Below are 13491 nucleotides of genomic sequence, written 5' to 3'. Positions count from 1 at the left end.
TGTACGCCAACACATGGCGCTCATTTATGCTTGAAACAAAGTCAGTAGTGATCTGATTTATCAAAGCAATATTTAACATTTATCTCCAAAAACAGCTATGCAAGAAGTTTTAGTAGCACTCAGTACCAGAATATTTGCAATGGATTGCGAGATGCAGTTTAAAATACTTACGAGATTCCTTTTCTCACAGGTATACAGCAGACCCAAGACCACCACCAGGTACGTTCACTGACCACTGCTATAAGCCTTCCCCGATGCATGTTTGTCAATTTTGGGCATGATTTGGTTTCGTTTCCTTTTGTCTTTCTTTCTTTCTTTCTACGTTTCGTCTTTCTCCTTATTTGGTTGGGTGGTTCACCGTTTGTTGTGGTGTGTTTCATAGATCGACGTCACTTTGACAATCCTGTCTATGCTTTCCAAGCTGTTCATTTGGACGGTACGCTCAACAATGCGTCGGGAGCCCCCAATATCAAGCACATTCACAACGACCTCAACTGCACCAAGAGCAACATAGAGAAAGCCAAGTTGGGCTACTGCGACGACGACGACCAGGACTCGCAGAGCATGAAAGGTAATCCTCCCGAACAAAGGTGACGGTGTGCACATTCTGAAAGATGTGTTAAAGGGACACTGAAGAGCAAAGAGATTTTTCTAATATTAGTAAAATATACAGTTTTTAGAATTCCAAGATCACCGTGCTTGCCGCGAGAAGACGCTTGGTAAGCAAGAAAATGCGCATGGCGACGGCACTTTGAAGTTCCCACACAAAAAGCCGTAACGTCATAGATTTTGATGACGTTTGCTAGGTCCTACGTAGTTCCTAATCAGTAAAAATGAAGTGCATTGTCCTCTGAGGGGGCCAGAGCTTACCAAGTTTTACGAAATTTCGTTGAGTCAATGTCGCCAAAGTACGAAAAATGCACTTTGAAATCTGTGATGTCACGCGCGGAGATTTCGGCGCGAAAAAATTTGAAAATGAAACTTTGACCTTGATTTCCTCCTCTATTAATCAACCTATGATGGTGAAATTAATGACATTAGAGTTCTCAGAGTACAATTTATCAATATAAACTGATTCGCTGTTTCACTTTAGTGTCCCTTTTAAGATTTTGTGGGTCTGTTTGGTTCATCTGCACCAAGCCGAACCACTCGCAGCAGGGCACGAGAAGTTTAGTAATTGTGCAGGTTGACACCAGAGGTGGAGACATAGTGTTACACTGGAAACAATTTCAATGTGCTCGCACTGCATGCCATTGCCGCACCACTGAAGTGAGTGACAGGGTGAAGCACTTCGTAAACTGGTTCAGGTGGTTGCAGTTGAATGAAATAGACCTAATGAATGAAGTAAATTTGTAGTCCAAAGCGTACTTCTACCCCTCAGATGTGCAGTCATTGAACTGAATACTGTGGTTGTTTGCATTAGAATTTCCAATTGCTTTGTCTCATCTCATACACCTTCGGATGCCCAATTGAGTTTTATAACCCCCTCCCACCTCTGCTTACCGCCATGGATACTTCAGCCATTCGAGTTGTGCACTTGTAATGCAGCTTGAAACATTATCTTAGTTAATATTTCGCCTATTTTAAGTGACGACCACTTACTTATTACAAAATTTACAACTTATCCTCAACTACTTTTGGGCAAAGCATGCCACCTGTCTCAAGAGGGCTGTCCAGTAATTGACTCGTTGCCACGCAACTGTTCCGAGTATTGCAATTGTTTTCGCGTGTTATATCTGCCACTGTTTCATGTGCAGGTGCCTGCGGAGGCAATGACTATGAAAGCAACTGCAAAGACTTCGACTTCAAGCCTAATATCTACCAGAGCATAGAGGACCTCAAGTCATATGTGGACAAGAAGGAACCCTTCTACGATGAGGTCAAAGACAAGGGAGACATTAGTAATGTTACCGTTCCTATCTGCACTGACACACGGCAACTTGCAGGACGGTCAAGCAGCGGTAAGGGAACGCAATTTTTTTTGTTTATGAAGTGTAGTCTGGAGAAACAGAGGGCTACTATTATTACATAAAAAATAATAGCTTGAGCTGAAGTGCAAATTACGTCAGCAGCAGCTAGTAGAGCTCTGGATGACTGTCGCATGCTAGTTTCACTGTCTCTCACTTTTTGCTCTGATAGGGGCTACTGAAATGCCATGTCGTGCAAGCATATAAGTTTTTCATCACTGCAGCCATTATATTCTCCATTTTGTTTGTCACTAGAAATAATCATTCCTTCTTGAAATTTGCTCAATTACTTTCTTGCTAATAATTTCTTGGGTTTAATAATCATTAAATTAGACAATTCACCGCTTTCAGTTCAAGAATTCGACAATGCATAGTACTGGTGAACTTAAACTTTGATGACTAGAAACTGAATGGCCATAAGCTTTATTCATGTTGATGCAGGTTGTATGTGTATTTAGCTTTGGTAAAAACGCTAATCTCTGATGCATTGAACATGGCTGAGTAGACACTGTGGTATTGTTTACATAAATTGGTAACGTTTTGACCGGTTCCCCTACCCGCCACAGTGGTCTAGTGGTTATGGTGCTTGACTGCTGGTCCAAAGGTCACGGGATCGAATCCCGGCCATGGCGGCCGCGTTTCGATGGAGGCGAAATGCTCGAGACTCGTGTACCTAGATTTAGGTGCACATTAAAGAACACGAGGTGGTCAAAATTTCCGAAGCTCCCCAATATGACGGGCCTCATAATCATATCGTGGTTTTGGAATGTAAAACCCCCATAATTATTATATTTGGCTGGTTCCCCTATTTGTCACTGGAGCATTCTCAAACATGCTGAGTTGTCAATCAGGGATGCAAATCATTGTTTAAAAATGTCGGTGTAGTATACACTTCCCTGCCTTTGCAGATGCTGACGGTTATGACCACTTGGAATACAACAGACCAAAGACTGAAACAAAGCCAAACTACTTCCGGCTTGACAGCACGCTTCCCAAGAAGAAGACTTAAATGTTACGACGACACTCCCTGTGCGCCCCTCGTGAAACCAAGAACACTGAAAGTGCTCGTGTGTATGTGCGTCTGCCACAAACTGTGATTATACTACTTCCTTGGACTCCGACGGAAATGGCAGAGGACCCCTGTTGCTTGACGTGTTGTGGCAGTGTTTGGTCCCACAGTGATGATGGTTTTCAGCCCACCCATTCTGATGATCTTCTTCCGATGGGTGTTTTTTAGTTTACGTGTTCAATGCGCAATGGCTGCTATGCGTTGCAGCCCTTGCACTCTGTGTAACTATTACCTGTTCGTTAATCGAAGCTGTTGATCCAAATTTTATATTTAGAGTAATTGTGATAGTACGCTTCAGTAAGAATGCATTGTGTTGCAACCTTTACAGCGATGAGATTCCTTTGTTTGTTGTTTAGTGCAGAGTCAATGCTTTATGTTGGCATGCGACGAACCTTTAGTGTCACCTTTATTCCACATCACTGCAGAACTGCACCACTCTGCTTGCGGATGCAGGCTGGTGTGGCTTGTTCGATGCCCGTGCACATTGAAAAGCACTGCGGCAATCTGTGTACCCTTGCAATGGACTATCTCACTTCTACATAGATCTCTACACTCTCGGATTATGATGTTGATTTTGCACGCCGCGGACTGCCAGCTAGATCTTTGCGTCAGCATACTGGCTGGCCAAGTATGCTTGCTATTTTATGTTGTAATAGTCTAGTAATTTAATGACACTAGCTGCCATTGCCAGCAACACTGGTTTCAATGTTTGTGTTCTCTGTGTCGTCCATTTGTCTGGCTTTATGAACAATTTGGAGCGGGACTCTTTGGTGCATGAAACTTGCTTGAAAAGGGAAACTCAAGGGTCGGACATTTGAGATTTTAAGCAAATTGATTGTAGATTTAGGTCAATATACTCCAGCTGCCTAAAACGATTCATCTATGCTCTTTATACCCTAAACTGCAGAGCCTCGATGACCAAGTACCGCGTCACTTCTCTTTAGCAATACATTTTTGTAACACTTTATACTGTACAACTGTGGCAGGGTGCGGAGTTATGGACACCCTACATAGAAGTCCTCATTTAGGCTGGAACAAGAATTGTGCCAAGTGGAGGTTCATGTGAAACCTTCACACTACGCCTGGTGCAACTGTGGTCAGGTCACGTGGCCTGGCACAGCACAGCTGCATACATCAATACATTGTCAAGAACATGATATTGATGGAATGAGTTTAGATTTATCAAGGCTGCTTTTGGGAACCCTCAAATGCTCTTTCGTCGAGTCATCTGCGGATGAGAACAAAGTGTGCAGCTTTTTGCTGTCACCCGGGTTGATTGTCTGCGCTTCTTGCATGTCCAAAAAAAAACCACATGTACAATGTGTTGTGGCATGTCATGACTCAGTCACATAGTTCTGCATGCATCAATTCCAAGAACGCTCCAATGGACACATCGCCACGTCCTCCACACAGGTGTGAACCTTGATGTGTGGTTCATCTAGGTGGAGCTAGGCCAAAATTTGTCTCTGATGCATCCCTAACAATAACAAGAGGATGATGGTTAGGCTGCTTGCCGTTGGTGAAGACCAGTTCACATGGCGGCCTTTCTGGCAAGTAATGTTAACTTTTGTACACCTGAGTATTGCTTACTCTGATAAGCATTAATGTTTTCAAAGCCATGTTTTAGATTTTTCCTGCAGCTACAATGGGCTACAAGAGAAAAGACATGTCAGTGAGAGTCCAGTGCTTTTGGTAACTTTTGTAGCCATTTATGGGGGCCAGACAGTTTCGACTTCAACTTCTGATAGTTGGTGAATGTCTTGTAGGATTAGGGTGTAGTACACCTAGCCTAATCCTACACTATGCTGCACCAACAACTTTGGTGCATGTGTCTGTGCAAGACCTTGTAGCAAGTGCTTATTGTCCATTCGAGTTAAAGCCTGTTTAAGGCTTGAACTAGCACAAGTATATTCCCAATGGTTTCCGACACTTCCGAATGAAAAAAATGTATCAACGAGGTTCTGCAGTTTAATTTATGCCGTCTTGTAAATACACCAGCGTCTTGGCTGTAGCTGTCGCAAATATTTTGCGTCGGTACCGAAGCAACATTGAACAACCTTGAAAAAAAAAATGATAAGAGTATCTATCGATGGTGTCACAATTTCAACATACATGTCACGTGTGTAAAAATGTAAATATTTTACCCATGTCTGAGTGTAGGCAATAAAAAGAACAAAACCATTGCTTGCACACTATCGTTAATTTTTGCAGAATGCATTCTCAATTTGTGGATGGCAAGCTGTGCTGTCGTGCAGGAACCGATGTATCGTTTTAGTTTTAACTCTCGTGGTCAACATCATTGTTTATCTTTTTCCTCCACACTTCTGCCTGACACGAACTAATTAGCACCTTCAGTAATTCTTTCAACTTTTCTTATCGTCAGAAACTTATTCGGTTGTTTATTCGGCCTGTGCAAGCTTTTCTACGAATGTAGAGGAAAATATTCTAGTGTGAGGCCACATATATCTTCTATGAGGCCAAAAAAAAAAAAAAAAACAGCCGGTCCCTTAGCAGTAATTCTATTTCTGCGCCAACTGCTCCAAAGCGCGCCAAATTGGATACTGCACCCATTCTGATAAAATCTACGTAAATTACGCCAAACTGCGTCGGGAGTCTCGGGTTCGGCGGCGTCTATCACTGACAATCACCTCGACGGCGTGTCAAAACATCTGCAGCTGGATGATTGCGGGGCCACTAAAGACGCAGCGATGGACCAAGGATTATTCCTCAGACGAAACAATGCTCGCGTATGCATGCCAATTGAAGCACGTCGCCATGCACGTTGCCGACGCAGCTTCTGTTGTGCAAGTCGTCCCGACGGCAATACGCGCTGTCCGCAAAGGCTCGCGACTTCTAGGCCAAGCGGGGCGACGATTCATCGCTTGACGTCGTCTGCTCCGGAAACGGTGCTGGTAGCTAAGGTCCCTCTCTGGATGGATGGATGGATGCTATGAGCGTCCCCTTTATAACGGGGCGGTGACATGTCTGCCACCTGGCTCGAAGGCGAAAAAAACGAAAGAAAAAAAAAATAAACTTCCTTGGCCTAGGCCCGGCCACTTAAACCTGCTGGTTTCCCTTAATAAAGTTTATTACTCCTCCTCCTCCTTGTTTCATGTTGTCCTAATGCCTTACCTACATTGATTAAATCTACGTTATTATACCAAAAAATATAAATTCACGGTCCATCTCTCTGCCTCTTAAGGCAGAATGACCTTTTTTTTTTCCCCCAGTTATTTATTTTTGTACTTTATCTCTACTTTTCTGCCACCAATACTCTAACCGTCTCTTACTTATTTCTATCGCGGACGTGTTCAGCTTTCCATTGTTGTCCCTAAAACCCAAGGCTTCATGTAGACTCGTGCCCACACGTATACCTGGGTGAATATCGCCACATTCAATCAGTACATGTTCCATCGTTTCCTTAGTTCCCCCGCAGCATGTACATTGTTCTTCTTCGTTACTGAATTTCGCTTTATAACTACGCGTTCTAAGGCAGCCCGACCTTGCTTCAAACAGTAAAGCGCTTCCCCTTGAATTATCATAAAACCTTTCCCTCCTTATTTCGTTTTTTTCCTTTTCGGTAGTTACTCAGAGCCGGCTTCTTTTCCATCGCTGTCATCCAATAAGTCCTCTCCGCCTCTCTGACCTTCCGCTTAATGCTCCTTGTTGTCATATCGCCCGCACTGCCAGCCGTATATTTACTGGTGAGCCTCCTAGTTCTTTTTCTCCACTGCGTGTCAACGCTTTTTCTATACAAATACCTGAAAACCTTCTCTGCCCATCTACTCTCCTTCATTTTCCTCAGCCTCTCTTCGAATCTCATTTTGCTCTGCGCTTCCCTCACTTCAAAGCCTGTCCATCCCATATCACCCTTTACCGCCTCATTTGTCGTCTTCCCGTGAGCGCCCAACGCGAGGCGGCCCACCGTCCTTTGATTTACATCCATTCCTGATTGCACCTCTGACTTCATGCACACCACTGAGTTCCCAAATGTAAGCCCCGGAACCATCACACCCTTCCACAGCCCTCGAAGCACCTCGTACCTATTGTATCCCCATAAAGCTCTGTGCTTCATAATTGCAGCATTCCTCTTTCCCTTTGCTACCGATGCTTTCTCTTGTACTTCCATATATCTATCCCCCTCATTTACCCATACTCCGAGGTACTTGTACTCGCTTACCCTCGGTATTTTTTGGCCCTGTATTAAGACCGTATGGTCTCCGTGATCATTGAATACCATCAATCCACATTTTGTTGCACTAAATCCTAGTCCTAGAGCCTCACACTCCCTTCCGCATATATCTGCCAGTCGCTGTATATCATCTTGACTGTCCGCAAATAAGACAATATCATCAGCATAAAATAGACCAGGAAGCTTCTGCTCAACCATCGCTCCGACCTGTTTGTGTGACAAATTAAATCCAATGTTGCTACCTTCTAGCGCTTTTTCCATCCTCGCCATGTACAGCATGAATAACAGCGGGGACAGAGGGCATCCCTGTCTCAGCCCCTTGCTAATTTCAACGCTGTCCTTGCCACTTATTCCTTCCCATTCTATACAAACTGTATTTTCTCGGTATATTTCCTTCAAAAGCTGTACACAGTCGTCACCTATGCCCACTTCCTTCAATATATCCCACAAAATTTCATGATTAACGTTGTCATACGCCCCGGTGATATCTAGATAAGCTACGTATAAGGGCCTGTTTTCTATTTTAGATATTTCTATACACTGGGTAAGAACAAACAGATTATCGTCTAACCGCCTGTCGATTCGAAATCCATTCTGAAGTTCTCCCAAAATATCATTTTGTTCTACCCACGCTTCTATTTTTAATTTTACTGCCTGCATCGCCAACCTGTATAGCACCGATGTAATTGTTAGCGGTCTATACGAGCGAATGTTATCCTTTTCTCCCTTGCCTTTATAGATTAAGTTCATTCTACTTTTTCGCCAACTGTCTGGTATTTCCCTCTTCTGCAAGCACTTTTCTACGGCTTTCAGCAGTGCTTCTTTAGTGTTATGTCCGAGTTCGTTAATGAGGCTGACGGGAACCCCATCTAAGCCCGGAGTAGTGCGCTTAGGAATTTTTCCTTCGGCCTTCTTCCAATTGAAATTCTCTAGTACTACATCTTCGTCGGTTGCACTCCTTTGCGTACTTTTACTCACCGGGGGAATCCCCTGGGGGACCTTTTTAAACGAATCGGCTGTTATCTTTCGGATGTAACCTAGCGCTTCATATCCTTCCAATTTATTTCCTCCTTCATCTAACATATGCTGTTGCATTGTGACAGACTTCCTACCCAGCGCTTTTAGGTGGCTCCAAAATATCCTAGGCGCGGCCTTCTTCTTTTCGCGAATCTCTGTCATCCAGCGTTCACTTTCACCTTTAATTTTGCCTCGACTAATTTCTGCACAATGGATTTTTGCTCTAAATATATTTCCCATATTTGGTTGACTTCGTCCTGTGGTCGCTTCTCCTTTTTTGCCTGTCTGTGCTCCCGTGATGCCTGACGTCGCATCTCGATTGCTTCCCGGATTTCTTTGTTCCACCAACTTTTTGGCTTTTTCTTTCCTTTCCAACGAATAGTTTTCTTCTCTATTTCCATTTCTTTCGTGATTACATGTAGCAGCTCACTATACTTCCAGTCTTTGCCTGGTAGTTCGTCTACTTTTTCCTCGACTCTTGCGGCTATATTTGTTATTTGTTTGTCATTTAGATACGAGCTGCCAAACTTTGATTCTGTGTTCTTATTTTCAGTTTTATATCCCATTTGTAATATTATGCGTTTATGATCACTACCCAAGCTGTTAATGCCTTCTTCGTCTATTCTCATCTCTCTAAGTTTGTCATATATTCCTTCTGTCATGAGACAGTAATCAATGCTCGATTGCCTGTTTCTGACTTCCCACGTGATCTGCCCCTCACACTTAGGCCCCACGTTAACTATCTCAAGACTATGTTGCTCGCAGAGATCTAGCAGTAACTTGCCATTGGTGTCTGAATATCCGTCAAGGTCATGAATGTGAGCGTTCATGTCCCCTAGAAGGATTATCTCGGCATCATGACCAAATTCTTTAATATCGGTGCTTATGCATTTCACTATCTCCAGATTCTTTTCTCTGCAGTTATTCCCTGTCCACAAGTAAGCTACACCTAGCCACGTTTTCTTTCCACCTACTGTGCCCGAAACCCATATGTGCTCTGAACACGTTTGTTTCACTCTCTCCCATTTTGTTCTGCTATGAATTAGCATTCCAACCCCCCACCTCTCCTTTCTGATGTGATCCTGTTACATCCTTCCCAAACATAATTTTCAATATGTGGTGGCTCTTCCAAGTCTCTAAGGTGTGTTTCTGTAACCGCATAAACACCTATCTGTTCCTTGTTTAACTGTTCCTCAATCTCTAACCATTTTGCCTTTTTTCTGCCACCCTGCATGTTAATATAACTAATTGCAAACACGCGCCTTCTCCCTTCTTTTACCGTTTCTCTGTTTTTTCGCTATACTACCTGTCAAAGAGTCCCCCTGGTTGTTTTCCTCATTATAAGCTACCATGGGCACCGAAGGGCCCGCGTGCCCCCCAAAAAAGCTACTGCGCGTCCTGCAAGACGCCAACCCACCTCATGGCCAAGCCTCCTGTCGAAGTGTATTCCGTCTCTTCGAAAACCACCCCACCTGTGCACCTCTCTGTTTATTTCCACTACCTCGATGCCTTTCTCTCTACTCATCTGCCATATCTCTTTGTTTGCGTCGACAACCGCTCTTTGCAGGTTGCCGTCACGCACCGGTACCTCCGGTATTGTGCATACCACTATCTGCACCTGAGGGGAAATGGCGCGCATGTCATCGACACCTTTCGCCAATGTGGTCGCTAGTTCGGCTGATTCGTTACTCAAGACGTCGTTTAGACCTCCCGCGATTATCACGAGGTTACGTCCATTAGACTTAGTTGCGAGTTTTGCGTTAGCTTGTTTCATCACTGATCCCAGCCTATGGCCCGGGAACTTCCCTATTAAAACTCGTTTGTCGCCTCTCACCCTTTCCTTGACTGCTTCTGCGCATGTAGCTAAATTCGAGTCCCCGGCGATTATCACGTGATCCGACTTTTCTGCTGGACTGTCCCGCACCTGGCCACTGCACCTGTTACTAGCGCGTGCTACTGCTGTTGTTTTGTCCCCTCCCGTTCCCAAGACTACTTCGCGGAAGGTGGGTCCTGTGACCCTTGCACCTGTCTTTTCCAAACCTGTTTCCCCCTTCGCGCCTACCACTGTGGGGGTCGATGCCCCATTGTTCCCGCTGCCGCTTGCTTCCTTGTTCCCCGTGGCTACCTTTGCTGGCATGTCTACCTTTGCTAATCTCTCCTCGGCTGACTTAAGCCTTTCCGCCATAGCCATCGTTTTTTCCCGTTCTGTCGCCACCGCTTTCTCCAGCTCGGAGATTCTCACCATGAGCTCATTCTGGGCGGCCATCATTATTTCCATCTTCGCCTCTAACTCGCATTGCTTACACTTGGCGTCAGCTCTCTCTGTCGTCTCATCCTCACAAACCTCTATTTTCCGCCCCATTCCGCATCCTGAACACTTTACGGTCTTTTTGACCATGGCTATAGATCGTTCGCGCGGCGGATTAGATACACTTAAAGCCAAATGATATCACAAACTCCGCTGATACTGCGCAAGTATGTTACACTTCAAGCACCCGTGCACCTTCAGCCACGTGTGGCCGAACAAACAAATATTAAAAAAAAAACACCCGAAGCGACTGTCACACCACTTTGTACCAACAGTACAAAGTTGTAAGCTCTATTAAGCTGCAATCTAGTGGCTTAACTAAAAAAACAAGCTCGAATCATGCAAAAAAAAAAAAAATCCACTTATCTGACGCTGTCATTCCGGAGCCCACGAAAAATACGTCCGTCCTCTAGCAGCACCACGTCGGGTCCGCCAGCCAGCTCTGGTAGCTCGTTTCAAGCGCCGCACGGCGTGTAATTAGGGCATGATTATGAGTGCAAAACAGCGCAGCCGACAGGAGGGGACAGAAGCAACAGAAGAGGACACGGAGCGCTGTGTGTCCTCTTCTGTCCCCTCCTGTCACATGCGTTTCGCCGGAGTAAGGGCTCTCTCGCGAACAATAGATGACGTCACTGCTACGTCACTCACGTGTGACGTCACTTGAAGACTTCCTTTCCCTAAGTTAGTTTTGACTTTTCCCCGTGTCGCCACGGAGTGCCTAGTATGTCACGTGCTTGATGAATTTCGTCCCTAGTGTCCTAGTGTCATCACCTCCGCCGGCGGTCTCCGCGCACGTGTCGCGAAGTGTCGTCGGTGTCGTCAAGTAGCCGCAAAAGTCAATACTCCCATGAAATGCGACGTTTGTGGCGTTGGCCTGTCTTCACTGGAAAAATATGTGGAGCATCACATCGCAGCGCACAAATTCGCCGCCGACTACGTGCAGCAGGCGTTCCACAAGATAAGGTGAGTACCCATCCTGTTTTCAGTTTATAGTTGTAGGAAAAGACAGTGTCAGTGCATTTTTATCATCTTTTGTGGTGAGGCTGTACAGCACATGACCGCTTCCACGTGCATTCACTGTGCCAGCTAGTTATAATTCGCATGTGCTTGTCGCTGTAGAAAAAAAAAAAGAAACAAGTATGCACAGAGGCACTAATTTTCACAATTTGCTCGATCACACTGCCGCTTGCGTCGCTTTTTTGTTTTCCCTCTAAAAACAAAGCAGAGCAAATATGTCCGGTGGATACATGATGTGTTGAAACAGGTGAGCGCACAAGACAGGGACAGTGAAAACGACACATAGAGCGCTACTTCCAACTAACATTTAATGCACTACACTCATCACGTGGTAACATCGAGTGCTTCAGAACAAGACTATAAAAAAAATGTATTTTTTTTCTTCCTTACGCTTTTTTTTTTCTCGCTAAAGATTACAGGCGGTAACGTGCCCATGGAAACAGGGCGACAAAGCGAAAAAACCCTTGATACCATACAGAAGTTTTTGACCGAGCTCATGAATGCGTTATCAACGGCAAAAACGGCTGTGTGATAAATGCGGCATGAGATGACATTGGGTTTTAACAAAAAGCGGGTCATCCAAATGAAGAAACAATGATGCGGCTGAACAAAGGAGGCTGTAAAAAGGTATTAAAAATGGCCTTGAAAAGGTTAACACTTAAAAAGTGAGAACAACAATAAAAGTTTTGCAAAAACGTAGACTCTTTCTTCGAGAGTGACACAGCTGGGTCCGAGCTGTTCTGCACATGAGGCATCATTAATTTCTCGAGCTATGACAGCCCTGGTCAAGAAAGGGGGTACAACCGCAAGCTGCACAGTGTAAGGCCTATGTTGCCGTCAGACTTTTAAATTGTTGGCGTGTTCACGCAAGCGATCGTTAATACATTGGCCAGTTTGGCCAATGTAAACACATCCACAAGAGAGCGGAATCTTACACACGATGCCGCATTTACAAGACAAAAACCGCGTGGTGTGCTTCTTGCAGCATGTCAGGCCTTTCACTGTTCACGTTTACACGCTTGCACAGGCCTCCAAAGTTTGTTGTGGGCGGTAAACACTACACTGACTCCTGCGCACCCTGCAGCCTTCCTAATCCTATGTGACACTTGGTGCACGTATGGGATAACAGCAGTTTTTGTCCCATCTTTGTTGTTTGGAGGCACATCACTGGTTTTCTTGAGTCTGTGCAACAAGGTGTCCGCAAAGTCACACACAACTCTGGAAAACGTGTGCTCTCGAAGAAAGATATTGTGTTTTTGCAAAACCTGTTCACTTTTATTGTTCTTACTTTTTAAGTTGGGAGTGTCTAGCGTTACGTCTAGACGTAACGGTACGAGCCGTTGCAGTTACGTCTGGACGTAAGAATAACGAGTCTTAAAAGTTACGTCCAGCGTGGCAATACAAATACAGCCCGTTAGACCTACCGAATCGATTGGCCTCAGTGGCGCAGCGGCTAGCGTATCGTGCTCGGAACTGCGAGGACGTTGGTTCGAACCTCGCTGCTGGTGCTTTTTTTTTTTTTTTCCTTTTTTTTTTTTTTTTGTCTCGTCTTAGGTGTTGCTGAAGTCTGTTGCCAGAGAGCGCGACGCGGCTCTTGGGTTACGTACACCTCCGCCTGCCCCGAGGGGCAGGCTGCGCGGGCTAAACAGCGCGTGCCGCGACAGCGCCAGTAGCGCGTGACCGTGACCCTGCCAACCGTCCATTGAGCGTTAGCGAAATGGCCGCACATCGCGAAGCGAGGGCGAGCCAAACGATTAGGTTGCCGCGCCCGAAGGGCGAGAGGGCCTTCACTGAGCAACAGGAAAAATAATGTACTGACGTTTTTGTGGAAGCCACATGACTAGAGTCCCTAGATTTCCCTGCTCTTCACAGGGAAAAATCTGGGACTTTAGTCGGGACGTAACGATAGCGGTGACTACCG

At 45.1% G+C, this 13491-nt stretch overlaps 1 protein-coding gene and 1 long non-coding RNA gene across 3 annotated transcripts in view; both read left to right on the top strand.

The window, feature by feature from the left end:
* Nucleotides 1-5217, top strand: part of LOC119394161 (protein draper) — an 84866-nt gene extending 79649 nt beyond the window's left edge. Inside the window, exons 23-26 of one of the 2 annotated variants that reach the window (XM_037661421.2) lie at nucleotides 191-219; nucleotides 422-571; nucleotides 1758-1961; nucleotides 2876-5217. In XM_037661421.2, coding sequence (XP_037517349.1) covers nucleotides 191-219; nucleotides 422-571; nucleotides 1758-1961; nucleotides 2876-2976 — 484 coding nt within the window. In that variant the 3' untranslated portion in view covers nucleotides 2977-5217. Of the gene's footprint in view, nucleotides 1-190; nucleotides 220-382; nucleotides 572-1757; nucleotides 1962-2875 lie in introns of both variants that reach the window. The other variant, XM_037661419.2, reaches the window with a different exon arrangement.
* Nucleotides 1-13491, top strand: part of LOC119394159 (uncharacterized) — a 341546-nt gene that overhangs the window by 234160 nt on the left and 93895 nt on the right. The gene's annotated exons all lie outside the window — the stretch shown is intronic.

The sequence above is a fragment of the Rhipicephalus sanguineus genome, chromosome 5 (genome assembly GCF_013339695.2).
Source record: "Rhipicephalus sanguineus isolate Rsan-2018 chromosome 5, BIME_Rsan_1.4, whole genome shotgun sequence".
In the NCBI taxonomy this organism is placed as follows: Eukaryota; Metazoa; Arthropoda; class Arachnida; order Ixodida; family Ixodidae; genus Rhipicephalus; species Rhipicephalus sanguineus.
The sequence above is the reverse complement of the archived record's forward strand: the minus strand, read 5'-3'. Positions and strand labels throughout refer to the sequence as shown.